The 14,789-nt window shown below is 42.6% G+C and overlaps 1 protein-coding gene across 2 annotated transcripts in view; it reads left to right on the top strand.

Annotated features, from left to right (window-relative positions):
* Window positions 1-3,445, top strand: part of Srek1 (splicing regulatory glutamic acid and lysine rich protein 1) — a 33,964-nt gene extending 30,519 nt beyond the window's left edge. For both annotated transcript variants that reach the window (XM_021180528.2, XM_021180529.2), the window contains 2 exons: window positions 271-415; window positions 1,332-3,445. In XM_021180528.2, coding sequence (XP_021036187.1) covers window positions 271-415; window positions 1,332-1,484 — 298 coding nt within the window. In that variant the 3' untranslated portion in view covers window positions 1,485-3,445. The remainder of the gene's footprint in view (window positions 1-270; window positions 416-1,331) is intronic.
* The last annotated feature ends 11,344 nt before the right edge of the window (window positions 3,446-14,789 follow it).

The raw sequence follows: 14,789 nt of genomic DNA, 5'->3' as shown, positions 1-14,789 counted from the left end.
AAAAAAAAAAAAAAAAAAAAAAAAAAAAAATGTTGTGTCTTAAAGGAACATGTGGTGGCTACTGCTGGAATCACTTTAACCCTGAGTGAGGTGAAGGGTGGGGTGGGTCAGGTTGGAGGACCTGGTTTTGTTACTTTGCCAATCCGGTTACTAGCGTGCTTGTTTACACTGCGTTGTTTTGGACAGCCTGTGTTAGATAAAGATTGCTGTCAAGAGTTTAGAGAGTAGGTCTTCAAATTCTTAAAGATAACTCTTGCATTTTTAATATAGCCGAAATAAGAAAGAGAAAAAGAGAGAAAAAGAACGGGACCACATCAGTGACAGGAGAGAAAGAGAGCGTTCCACCTCCACAAAAAAGAGTTCTGGCGACCGAGACGGGAAGGAGAAAGTGGAGAAGACTACCACACCAGTTAAGGTGAGCCGCTGAGCCAGGGCCTGCATCAGAGAGAAGCGCTCCCAGCCGCCCCAGGGGCAGCAGGGCTGCAGCTGCCTCCCCAAGGCTGTGGTGCTTCATACACTATTGCTGCTCGCTCTTACTGCCTTTTGAAGAGATGAGAACCAGGGAAAACTTAAGCAGCTTCATTCCTTATTTTGGAGAATCAGTAAATATCATACAAGGAGGAAATTTTAGAAAACCTCTGGGTAACAAGTATATTTGATATTCTCGGTGTACATTTGGGCAAAATTGATGGGACTTTGTTGTCATTGGTTTTGTAATGTATAGCTAAAATTAGGTGTGATGTGTAATACATAATTGAAACCAAATTTCCTAATACAGAATTGAAAACTAAACTCCCTAATTAAGTTTTTTCTTGGAAATTGTAAGTACCTGTGAATTATGACAGCTTACTCTTTGCTATCTTGTCATGTATAATTCTATTTGAAAAGAGGACTCCCGACGGGTTCCTCCTCATCATCATCAGTGGCATCAGCAGTATTTATTGAGCGTGAATTACATCTTAGGCATTCATTGTTCTCCTCTGATCCTTCCTTAGCCTCAGCGCAGAATTTGGACTGCTTTTCACGGAGAAAGAGTGATTTTTGTACATGTTCACATTTATTTCTTGTAGTGTATTGGAAAGCTATTTGGCTTCTTTTGTTTTACAAGGCTGATTTTGAAGAGCTAGAATTTGTGTTTACCTGTAGTATTCTGATTTTGTTAACCATCTTTTGTGGGGAATAACATACAAAGGACAAGTTGATGCATGTGCTTGCATTTTTTTTTTTTAATGAAAGAAAACGATGCACTTTATTCACAAAAGACATGTCATTTAGTCACAATTATACATAATTGTGCACGATAGTAAGCATGCACTTGGTGCTTTTTGCAGGAAAAGGAACACAGTAAAGAGGCAGATGCAACTGTGAGCAAAGATGCAGATGAGAAGGGCTCTCCAAGGACTGAGGAAGAAAGTGAAGTACAGCACAATGGGAACTGCCAACCAAATGAGGAGAGCCTGTGCAGCAAGGCCGATGCCGTGTAGGCCTGCCCGCTCTGTCTCCTCCACGGCGGGATCAAACCCAAAGCTTTCAGTTCAAAACAAGGTGTAAATGGAAAAAGAAATCCATATATGGTAACTAAAGCTTTTCCAGCTATGAGGTGACATTGTGGACATCTTGTTACTGAGCATGGACATCACGAAATACCAGATGTTACCCAAACTGACCATCTTCTGAAGTCTGCATTTCCATGGTGGCTGCCCCACTGTCATGTGGTGGGTGCATCAGTGTTTGCCAGAAAAGCAGAGCTCCAGAGTGGAACTGACTGTCCAGGAGATGCACAGTGGAGGCTCTTTAACAAATGCTAGTTACTGAGTTTTGTATTGTTTTACTTTTTTAAAAAAAAAAAAAAATTCAATATATACAGTTTGATGACGTGCTTGAAATTTGTGCAGATATACATACGACACTCTTGTAAAGTGCAAATTATGTAAGAAGTTTTAACGTTGACTTCACAGGGATTGCAGTGATTGTGGTAAATCCTCACTACTGGGTTTTCTTTTGCTCACTGTTTTGGACATGAGTTTTTCTTTAAAACAGTTTTACAGATTAACATTGCTTAAATAAGTGATTAAAAACCAACTGACAATGCATGCTACTGTTCTTCCGAAGAAGAACAGATGTGTGGAATACTAATAACGTATTCAGTGTTCAGAATCATTGGGTCTGCCATAAATGAGCATTTCTTCTTAACCTTCCTTAACATTTCCAAGCTCATGAATAATACTGCAGTGTGTCTTGTCAGCTGTAGGTGGCAAAGAGGCCCTTAGAAAACGGAAATTGAGTTTTCACAAACGGGCTATTGGAGCACAAGCTGAAGCTTTAGTGCCTTCTACAATGTGTGGTATACTGTTCCTAGGATTTGTATGTGCTAGTCAGTTTCAATTCATTTGGCATCTAGTTGGCTGTGTGCTATTCACCCATTAGGAGTGTTCAGTTGCTGTGTCAGAAGCACTTCTCCGTACTTCAGATGAGAAAAGGAAGTCCTGTTTACAAGCTATGTGGAGGTTCAGACAACAATGGCGTTTGGGGACCACCAGTTTTATACTGTGATGATTAAACAGGAGACATGCTCTTACATGATCAGAGGAAACCTATGAGTTGACTTCATTGGATGGCCTTAATATTGCCTTGCAGTCATTTTCTCCCAATGATGCAGACATTATACTTATGGAAGGACTAGGAGCATAAATTTGTGTTTAATGATATGCTTACTGGAATTTAAGAGACAAGGTCATCCATCAATCTTAGTTCAACTTCCTGCAGAAGGTAGGCAAGCAGTAAAACAGCATCTGTGTTGATGTTTTCTCCAAAACTCTACACTCTAGGTAATGCACTCTTCATTACTGTTACACTTCCAAAACAAACAAAGCCCCACTTTTAATTTGCAAAGGTTATTTGAAAATCAAGTGTGATTATTTTAGCAGAACCTAATACAATCAAATTACTCAGTTGCCTTACCTCATGAAGAGTTATGTTCACAGATTTAAAAAGCCAAGTAGCACTTTAGTTCCTTGGTTTCAGTTTGAGTCTTTTTTTCACATTAATCAGAAGACTAGAAAGGCCCGTTCTGCAAATCACAAAGCCTGGTCCGCTTATGAAGCTGCTTAATCATCTTCAGGTGTTTAGAGTTAGGGTGTGTGTGTGTGTGTGTGTGTGTGTGTGTGTGTGTGTTTCCTTTTTTGTCATTGTGTACATTAAACTTTGGAAAATGCTTTACTATGTAAAGTATAGATGGCCATTTTAATCATTTAGCCACATATGGTTGGCTAATAAACAGCTTATTCTGATAGAGAAACATTTGGACCTGTGGAGAAATTGTTAAGGAGTGTCTCACTTCAACCGCTGTCTTATTTATGAAATGTAAGTAGACTAGAGCAAATGTTGGAATCGTTGTTATTTTTTAGTACCATTTCTCTAATAAAGTTGAGTATTTTAGCGGAAAGAGTCTTCAGTTTCTATTCCGCTCTGGTTTGGCGTGCTGTGTGGAGGGTGTCTGCATGGCCTGTGCAAACCTTTGCAGTGTTTCCAGAGCAGCCCTTTAAAGTTAGGGCATTTCCTCTCTGGAAGACTGGTAAAATGTTCTCATGGTGGAGATTAACACTTCATTCCTATCGCTATTTACCTTTCATTCAGGTATTTATTTTGCTCAAATAATTATTAATGTAGAAAATGGTTTTGTAACTCAGAATGAGTAGGAGGAATACAAGAGAAAATGAAGTCAGATGCTGTGGGTTTGGTCTGGCAGTTATGTGGGAGAGAGGCACTTGGGGAGGCAGGCACTCCTGGTCTTTGCTTTTTTTTTTTTTTTTTTTTTTTAATTCCTCTACTGTTTTTCAAATACTGTCTTTTTACCTAAGATAGATGCTGTCAGAAAGGGGTGGGGGTGGGGGGACCATAACCGTCTTCTACTGACAGCCAGTGTGGTTGTCTCTTTCTCTTTCTTTCTAGACAGGCTGATACTGTGGATAGCTTCTGTATGCACACTGAGCTGATATTAGCACTAACCTGGTGGCTTTACAGTTAAGGACCGTTGCAGGTTTTAAAATAATTTCTAATGAGTATTGCTGTAGTTGCTGTTTCTGTCTTACTCTAGTTAGCTAGGGACTAAAATACACTTTTTGGCCTGTAATCTTCTCCATGGTTAGAATTCTTTTTTAAAAATACATTCAGTGTCTATTAATGTATTTATCTTTATGTTAGAGGCTTAAATTTTGATATACTCAATTACAAATAAAACAATCAATTTTTATAATCAAGATGGTTTATTTTTTTGGTCAAGAAAATTTAAGATACTAATACTGTCATCCTTCTGTCTTTGTGCTTTCATTTTAAAAGTGAGAAAATATCCAACCTTCCCTCTAGACCCATCCTAACCTGTGAAATTAAGTTTCAGGATTATAAAGCTCACTATTAGGCTTTAAAATATTTTCAGTTTACAGTGCATCACAGCTAGAGTCAGTCTTTTTGGAGGGATGCATTGAGTCACAGGGCATCTCTGCGCCATGGAAAAGAGGATTGGATTGAGCGAGCTGTAAGGTTGACCCTGCAACCACAATGCAGTGACTGTTCCCTCTGTGTTTATGTTTCCCTCACTGAATGTTTTCCCATGTTTATTTGCTAGTAGGCACTTAAGTTAGTTTCAAATTCCCATATGTCATGCTCTTCAAAGGGCTTTATTCCTATTTCTGGAAGCAGGAATCTAATAAAAATATAACAAAATAATCTTGTAAGATAAAAATCATTTCCTAATTTGTAGGTCAGCCTTTTAATTCCTTGTCTTTTATTGTGTTGTAAATGCATTCACCTGAGCAGTGAGTGATACAGTAAGCACCATAAAGCCACTTAGACTTCTGGTCCACAGTCAGCTTAGGGTTAGTAATAGAACCTTTTACATTCCAGGCTAAGATACGCGTATAGTTTCTGGAATCGATTTGTTTATAGTTAATATTTCCTTTATTTTATTTTTTTCCTTGCTGTTAAGGATTGAACCCAGGGTTTCACACCTGACAGTGCTCTTATCACTGAACTGCAGCCATCTCATAACAGTGTATTTTAAAAGTAGGTTTTTAATCTTGCCCGATGTTTAAGTTTACTGGCAAGTAACATTTTAGCTTGGAAAATTGCCAGTTTGGGAGAGATGACATTTAAATTCCAGGGTTGAAATGGAGTAGCCGGTCTTGGTTAGTTTTTGGCATTCCTGACTATGTACGTTCGGATTCATCAAACTAGTACTGAAAGACATGTCGAATTCTACAAGTAAATGGTACCACTAAGCAACACATGATTGGGGAATAACCCAGAGAACTCACTTCCATCGAGATTAAATATACTAAGTCACTGTATAGGTCAATTTTGTAGTTTAATAGAATGGTACTGCAGATTATCAAAAGAGTTACTACCTCGGTGTGAGTCTGAGTAGAGCTACTTTCACATCGTTTTAGTAAAGAGGTACCAAATGATGCTGCTATTATGTTGCTATATTTTTAATAAAATGAAAATCTTGAAATCCATTGTTGAGTAGTAATTTCATCTTCTGAGACAGATACTTGCATTTTATAGTTCGTTTTTATAACTGAAATGTGATTTGCTCTTCCAGGCTTCAGAAGGGACCACCTCGACAGATTTGTGTATATTGGGTAATCCTGCCATGGGTGTTAACTAACACAGGCTTTGCGTCCCAAGCCTTTGGTGGGATTCTATGTGGCAGCTGCTATGAGTCCGTTTTGTTCCTGGCATCAGCTTCTGGGAGACTTCGGTGGAGTGGTCATTGCCACCATGTCTGAACAGCAAGGGAAATGCTTCCTCTGATTTTTCTTGAGAAGTAAATCTCAACTTCTTGAGAAGTTGACCTCCATGAGGTCAGTCAGTGTGTTGTCTGCTCAGGGAGGCCACTGAAGTCAGACGAAGCAGTTATCCAAAACTATGTCCTTAAAAATAAATTAACAAGGGCCCATGAGATAGTACAGCAGGTAAAGGCATATATGTCAAGATGCCCAGTGACCTGAGTTTGGTCATCAGGACCTACCCATGTGGCAGGAGACCTGAGTCACAAAAGTATGCCATGGTGTGCAAGCAAGCTGTGTAGTCTGACCTTGTGGCTTGGCTGGCCCATCTGTCATGAATTAGGCCCATGTCTCAGCTGCTCTCAGATAAAGCTCGCCAATTTGATTTTCCAAAGGGTTCTGCTGCTTACGCTGGGCTGGAGAGGCAGCCTAGGAAGCTTGCTGATAGCAGAGATAGACTACAATATATGGCCCTTTCGCGTGACTTGATACAGGGATTCCAGGTGGAAGCAGCCACTTCTGACAGTATACCTGTGATTAATACATCAGCCACAATAACAGTATGCCCACTGGAGGTAGCGAGTGGGGTCAGTTACGCAGGCAGGCAGACAGACAGACAGACAGACCCACCCTACCTTCCTTTCCAGAGCTCCAGTCTGCAACTATTTGCTACAAAGAAGTCACTGAATTAGTTATAATACCGGATAGCCCCAGCTCTTCAGTTCACCACCACCACCATCCATTCTAGTTCTCTGCCACATTAATTTCTGACTTGACACTACCCTCATTCGCCTTTGCTAACTCTTCACTCTGGTGTCCTCTGAAAGGTCCTACTTAACTGTTGTTTTGAATCTTTTTTAGCCTGGCTGGATTTGAATTCCTGATCATCTGTCTTACCTACCTGCCCAACTGTTGCACTATCAGGTCTGTGCCACCCCCTCACCCCCATCCCCACCCCCCCACACACACCCCTCCGCAGTATCTGTGCCTGCCCTTTATCAGGAATGATTGTAGATACATGGGATAAATTCCTCCAGCAGAAAGATAATTTCAAACTGGAGGGAAGTCCATTTCTGTAGACAGTTACTTGGTCTGACCCTGGATTATTTCAGTATATGGTTGCTATTTAATTAACCTTCTTTAAACTGACCCGGCTTTCTCAATTTGGTAAAAGGGTCATGCTAATCAAAAGTGTTCCATCAGCCGGACGTGATGGTGCACACTTTTAATCCCAGCACTCGGGAGGCAGAGGCAGGCGGATTTCTGAATTCGAGGCCGGCCTGGTCTACAAAGTGAGTTCCAGGACAGCCAGGGCTATACAGAAAAACCCTGTCTCGAAAAAACAAACAAAAAAAGTGTTCCATCATCTTTAATTTCCTGAGGGAATTTGTATTATATTGTTAGTTGTAATTCCCTAGTGAAGCCAGCTTGAGTGTGCTCGTGTGTGTGTGTGTGTGTGTGTGTGTGTGTGTGTGTGTGTGTGATGCAAATTCAATGCTAAAAAGTTTAGGGTTGGTTGTGTTTCTAAATAAGCTGTTATGCGTTCTTTTAAAGCTTTTATAGAGTTGATGAACTTATTTGTGTGAGATTGTTCATATTTCCTTTAAACATGTAAAGTCTATTGCAGTGTCTTATCATTTACAGATTGCTTTTGTTTTTGTAATTTTGTGTGTTGCAGGTTTAGAAGTTTTGTTATTTTTTTTTTAAAGATTTATTTATTTATTATATGTAAGTACACTGTAGCTGTCTTCAGACACTCCAGAAGAGGGCGCCAGATCTTGTTACGGATGGTTGTGAGCTACCATATGGTTGCTGGGATTTGAACTCTGGACCTTCGGAAGAGCAGTCGGGTGCTCTTACCCACTGAGCCATCTCACCAGCCCTGTTATTTTTTTTTTTAAATCTTTATTTTCTCCCCCCTAAACTATGAGTTGAAGCCCTTGACTTGAAACCCTTTCTATGCAGATATTTTAATGTTCTGTATCCCCACAAATCCTGATGCATTTTGTTTTCAATCAATTCAAAACATTTCATAATTCCCTTGGATTTTGTTTTTTAATTCGTGAGTTATTTAAATGTGTGTTATTTAGTATCTAAATATTTGGAAATTTCCAAACATCTTTCCCTTTTTCTAAATTTTAATTCCTTATAGTTAGGAAACATCTGTATTATTGTATTCCTTTTAATTATTCTTGTTTAGTGATCCATAACTTCCATCTGGTAAGTCTTTGTGCACCTGTTAAAAAGAGTGTAACTTTTAACTTCTATTCTTTTATATTCTTGTTAATTGTTTGTTTTCTGTCACGGAGAGGTCTTTAGTTTCTTTTTTTTATGTGATTCGAAGTTCTGTTCTTTGACTTGTAAATGTTTAGTACTGTTAAATAGTTCACATTAAGTTGACCCTTATATCATTATTGTCTTTCTTATTCCTAGCACTGTGCTTTGATGCTAACAGTTTAAAAATTATGTGTATGAGGATTTTTTTTTGCTTTTGCATATTTTTACCATTATTTTACTTTAAACTTTTAGCACGCGAATGTTTAAGTTATTCATTTATGAGAAGCATATAGTTTGTTGACACTGGGTCTTAGCCTGGTGGTGTTGACATCAGAGTACACCTTTAGTTGCAGCACTTGGGAGGCAGAAGGCAAGTAAATCCCCGAGTTCAAGGCCAGCCTATTATACAGTGTGAGTTCCGGGACAGCCAGGGCTGTACATAGAGAAACCTTGCCTGGAAGACCAAACCAAAACAGCAACAACAACAAAAAAACTCTTTCTTGGAGAGTTCCATTGTTCTCTCTCTGAGTTTACCAATGCTCTATGATTAACAAGGCCGATCAAAGTGTAGCTTTTCTTAGTGGTGTGTAAACATCAAAGGGATGTGTGCTCTATAGCTCCAGCTAAGCAAAGCACTCTTAGGCAAGAAACATCGTGTGTGTGTGTGTGTGTGTGTGTGTGTGTGTGTGTGTGTGTGTGTGTGGTTCATCATGTACCAGAATGTCATGGAGTGGCACATGCTCATAGTTTTTTGTTTGTTTTGTCTTTTGCTGTTTGTTTGCAATACTGGGGGATGAACATTGAACCCTGTGCATGCTGGGTAAGCATTCTACCACAGAGCTACATCCTGAGCCCATGATTATGGTTTCTTATTTGCTGTTAATCTCATCTAATGTGTCTTAAAGCTAAAGACCGAAAAAACCTCAAATACTGTGTTTGTGCAACTCCAACTCAGTATTCTGGTTTTTTTTTTTTTAATCTCCTTTACAGGCTTAAATGTAAAATGTGGTAACATAATTTTTGTATCTTGTGAATACTCTAGAGGTTATCCCTACCGCCTGAGTTTCCTCGGGGACTTTCTTTCAAAACTTGGTTTTGAAAGTTGTGTTAGGAAGGCCCTGATCAGCCTTTTCTCTAGGGCTCATTCTAGCCCATTACTGAAGAGATAAGTCTTCCACGCACCTGCTGTGCTGGGGATTACCTTTCCTGCCCAGCTCCCCTACTCCCAGGGGTACAATTATCAGCCCTGTTCCACTCTGAGGGGACTTTGTGATTGTTCAGAAGGGTTTTGGGGGGGATTTGGTTGGAGAGGGTTTTTTTGTTTTGGTGGGAGGGGGCCTTGCAGAAGTTTGTGCGTGTTCATACTGAAGATCTTGTGTGGAGCTGTGTCCATGTGTATGGAGCTCAGAGGTTAACCTGAGACAGTCTCTCAATGGGACCTGGCACTTGCTGATTCAGCTAAGGTGACTGGGCAGCAAGCCAGCCCTAGGGATTTTTTTCTTGTGCCTACCTCCCCAGTGCTGGGATCCCAGGCACACATCACCACCCCGGGCGTTTCCATGGGTACTGGGGCCTCTCAGACTTGGACCATCATGCTTGTAGTGCACACTGAGTGACTGTGCCTTCTTCCCTGTCTGGGCCTTGGCTGTTCTAAAGCTGACAACGTGAATGGCCCTGTGGTGGTGTGCAGATCATCAGAGCTTGCTCTGTGCAGCTCTTTCACCACATTCTGTTCTGTGATCTCTGACCTCCTTGACCTTAGTGGTTCCTATTTTATCTCCTTAATGCAGACTGCTAGGTTGCGCCTGAATTGTCCTCCTTTGACTTTAGCTGTAACCTTTCTACAGGAATCTGGGGCAGGCAATGTCTACCTTGTTTCTTGATAACAGGCTCACTGACCTGGAATGCCTGGTGTTCAGTTTCTGATTGTCTTCTGTCAATCTTCCTACCTACCTACCAACCAACCATGTCATAATTGTTGTACATATGTTTTTTTCTATAATAAATATAATGGTAAATGTAGTTCATAATTCTTGTTACTCTGTTTTAGCCATAAGTAGAAATCTGCTCTCATAAGTTTTAGTCTATAGTTTCAGGCTGTATGCTGTGTGTGTGCTTGTGTATGGTCATTTATGTGTGGTGTGCAACTGCTTGTGTATGCCTTTTCAGGAGAATGCACTGTCCAGAGCAAGGCTGCAGGTATCTTCCTTGTGCCCTCTGTTTTACTGTCAATTGAGCAGGCTGTGACAGCGAGTTTCCCCTGACTAGACCTGACTGGGACTTTAATATGGCAGAAGGTAAGCGGCACCTGAAGGTCTACCGTAGCCTGGCTTCATTGTCAGGTCTCAAGGGGGCGCTGCATGACGGCCCTCACATTTACCCGAGGTTAGACAGGGATCAGATGAGTCTCCTGCAGTCTTTCTAGAGCAACCCATGGAGACATTCTGTCAGTATACACCCTAACGACCCCAGCAGCAAGGGGCACAGAGCTACTGTGGCTATGGCTATTATAGACCAGGCTAGTAGAGATATCAGGAAAAGGCTTCAGAGGCTAGAGGGACTTCAGGATAAGTCATTGAGGGATTGAGTGCAGTTGATGAGAGAGTCTACCGTAACAGGGAGACAGAGGAGGAGAAGGAGCAGAGAAAGAGAAAGAAGATGAAAAAAAGAAAAGTGACAGGGAAGGAATTTACAGGGAATCTTGGCTACAGTAGTTAGGGGAAGCAGAGAAGAGAGACTCCAACCAAAGAGAGACAGAAAACCCCTTGAAAAAGACCAGTGTGCATATTGCAGAGAGTTGGGCCACTGGGCCCGAGTGTGCCCTAACAAAAGGAAGTCAGGGGCAGGAAATCCCAGGCCTTGGGAAAAGTGCCCCCAAACGGCAAAGGTGTTAGCCCTGGGGGAAGACAGCGATTAGAGAGGATGGGGGTTATACCCCCTCCTCGAACCCAGGGTAACTCTGAGAGTGGAGGGGAAACCCACTCAATTTTTGGTGGACATGGGCTCAACACTCAGTCCTCCTCCAAGACAATGACCCCATACCCAAGAAAACAATCTTGGGTATAAGGAGCCATTAGCAGCAAAATGTATTCATGGACTCCCAGAAGAACAGTGGACCTAGGGATGGTTTGGGTATCCCATTCATTTATGGTCATACCAGACTGTCCCTACCCTCTGTTGGTCTCCAAGATGGGGGCCCAGATACACTTCCTGCCCGATGGGCCACAGCTAAGTGGCCCAAAAGGAGAGCACATGGGTGGAGGAAAGACCTCTCCGACTGACCCCTTCCAGGAGCCGAGACAGGAGCAGTTTTCTCCATGCTGGTCAGAGATGAGCAGGTGCTGCCATGGTAGATGGCACAAATGTCATCTGGGCAGAACCTCTACCTCCCCACATATCAGTGCAGAAAGTGGAGCTAATTGCCCTCACCAAGGCCTTGGAACTTGGGGTCTGAAAGAAAATTAACATCTACACAGATAGCAGGTATGCCTTTGCCACAACCAACATCCATGGGGCTGTATACCAAGAGAGAGGACTGCTCACATTAGAGGGAAAAGAAATAAAAACAAACAGGAAATCTTGGATCTCTTGGATGCCCCAGTGAAGCCAGCAACTGTGAGTATTATTAGTTGCCCAGGACATCAGAAAGGAAGAGACTCAGTGGCCTGAGGCAATAACCAGGCAGATCAAGTGGCTTGAGAAGTGGCTATACAGGAGCCCATCCCTGTTATGGGCCTGCAGGAGGCACCCTCTGGGAAATGGGACTGGACTAAGGGATGGCCTCACTTAGAATATACTGAAGAAAAAAGGACTCAGATTTCTAGCTATCCGACCGATTACTACCTAGAGAAGGAAGGGCAGTGGTGCACACAAGAAGGAAAAACTATACTCTCCAGAAACAAGCTGAGGACTTAATTGACCAAATGCATAGATGGATCGAACCATTTAGGGGATGTCTTAGTCAGGGTTTCTATTCCTGCACAAACATCATTACCAAGAAGCAAGTTGGGGAGGAAAGGGTTTATTCGGCTTACGCTCCCACTTTGCTGTTCATCACCAAAGGAAGTCAGGACTGGAACTCAAGCAGGGCAGGAAGCAGGATATTGGGGACTAAGTGGAAGCCATGGAAGGATATTTCTTACTGGCTTGCTTCCCCTGGCTTGCTTAGCCTGCTCTCTTATAAAACCAAGACTACCAGCCCAGAGATGGTACCACCCACAAGGGGACCTCCCCACTTGATCACTAGTTGAGAAAATGCCTTACAGCTGGATCTCATGGAGGCATTTCCTCAACTGAGGCTCCTTTCTCTGTGATAACTCCAGCTTGTGTCAAGTTGACACACAAAACCAGCCAGTACAGAGGATAGGAAGCTCATCCAAGCAGTCAAGGGATCTAAGGTTTAAGTAATGGGCTGTGTAGAACAGTGTAAGGTGTGTCAGCAAGTAAATGCTTATGTAGCCAAGAGCAAACAGGGCAAGAGACCTAGGGGAGAGCGGCCTGCGGTTTATTGGGAGGTTGGTTTTACAGAAGTTAAGCCAGGAAAATATGGTTACAAATATCTTCTAGTGTTTGTGGATACTTTCTCTGGATGGGTTGAGGCTTTCCCCACCAAGCAGGAAACAACTACTATGGTAGCCAAGAAGATATTAGAGGAAAAATTTCCTCAAGGTTTGGAGTGCCTAAGGCAATTGGATCAGACAATGGTCCTGCTTTTGTTTCTAAGGTAAGTGAGGGATTGGCAGAGATATTGGGGACTAAGTGGAAGCCCCATTGTGCATACCGTTCCCAGAGCTCAGAGCAGGAAGAGAGAATGAACAGAACCCTAAAAGAAACCTTAACTAAATTGACCTTGGAGACTGGCACTGGCTGGGTGGTGCTCCTTCCTCTGACCCTGTTCTGAGCCCAGAACACCCCCTACCATTTTAACCTTATCCCTTTTGAGATCCTGTTTGGTACCCCAACTCCCTTAGTGTCCACTGGGCCCTCCTTGTAGGTATCCCAGCTCACTGATAGAACTTGTTCTTGAGGCTTCAAGCCCTTCAGTCAATACAACATGATATTTGACCCAAACTGTCTGCCTTAAATGCTCCAGCGATGCCAGAGACCCCTCACCGCTTCCAGACTGGTGACTGGGTCTACATAAGGAGGCATTGGGCACAGTCACTGGAACCCCACTGGAAGGGACCCTCCCTGATCCTGCTAACCACTCCCACAGCCCTTGAGGTGGACAGTATTGTGGCCTGGGTACATGCTTCCCATGTGAAACTTGTAGACACCCTGCTCCCCAGGGACCCCCGCTGGACGGTACAGAAGATGGACAATCCGCACAAGCTCAAGGTCACTTGACCTTGATCATGACCGCCTGGTTGTACCTTTGGATTCTGGTTCCTTCCCCCATTCTATGTGCCCGTCCATCAAACCTGTTACAGGACTCACTGTCTCCCTTCTGTTGGGGTTGGGAGTGACAAGGGCAGACACCAAAACTTCTGCTTTGGTCTTACAAGGGAAAAATTATGACCGTCTGAGGACAGCCATTGATTTAGATATAGAGAGAATGGAAACTTCCATCAGTCACCTTCAAGAATCATTGACTTCATTATCAGAAGTAGTACTACAGAATAGGAAGGGATTAGACTTAACTAATAGGAGGGCTATGTGCTGCCTTAGCTGAGGAGTGTTGCTTTTATGTAGACCATTCTGGGGTTGTTGAAGATTTAATGGCTAAGGTGAGAGATGGGCTAGCTAAGCAGAAGAGAGAAAGAGAACAGAATCAGGGCTGGTTCAAGTCTTGGTTTAACCCCTCCCCTTGGTTAACCACCCTCCTATCCACCTTGTTAGGACCCCTAATTGTTCTCCTGCTATTGTTGATCTTTGGTCCCTGCATACTGAGCAAGCTTAGAGCCTTCATAAAAGAGAGAATAGGAGCAGTGCAGCTGATGGTTCTGCGCCAACAATATGAGACCCTGAGAACAGGACCTGAAGAGTATGAGATAGTTACCAGAGACCCCTGAGTGTAGCTCCAGGATTGGGCCTTGTATAAGAAAACGGGGGTAGGGGGATGACGGTCCCTAAGAGTTTTTCTAGTCCCACATCCTCCTTACAGCTTTCCCCTCCTGCCTGGAGTCAAGACTAGGCCAAGTTCCATTCTCCACCCACAGGAACATTCTTGAGTAAAAAATTCTCAGAATGTACTGACTGGTAGTTACCTGACCCTCTGTGAAGTCCCAGGTAGAGTTCAAGTGTGTGTCATGCTTGCTACCCAATAGATTTATGCTTGGCCAATAAGTTTGAACTGTAACCTTGCTGATGTAACCTGTGCCCCTAAAAAGTATAAAAACTGCTTGTTATAGCCATTCGGGTTTCTTTCTTAGTAACTCGCCTAGAGGGACTAATTGAAGGTCGGCCCTGACACACTGGAAAATAAGCCTCTTGCTTTTGCATCAATCTGCATCTCGGTGTCTCATTGGGGGTGCATCTTGAAGTAAGTACCACTGATCGAGGGTTGGGGTGTTACAGTGGTTTGGGGGAAGCTCACAAAAACTCACTTCCTAAAAGATTCAGAAAATTAGCTCAACCAGAGGCTGATCTCAGTGTGGGGAACTTGGATTGCATATGGCTCAGGAACCTATGGAAGTAGGCACTCTGGATACAGGTATGGAATTGCAGATGTTGACTAGAGACTAAACTGATGACGGAACAAACCGTGAAACTGTTGACACTGAACAA

This window comes from Mus caroli, chromosome 13, assembly GCF_900094665.2.
Source record: "Mus caroli chromosome 13, CAROLI_EIJ_v1.1, whole genome shotgun sequence".
Classification (NCBI taxonomy): Eukaryota; Metazoa; Chordata; class Mammalia; order Rodentia; family Muridae; genus Mus; species Mus caroli.
The sequence above is the reverse complement of the archived record's forward strand: the minus strand, read 5'-3'. Positions and strand labels throughout refer to the sequence as shown.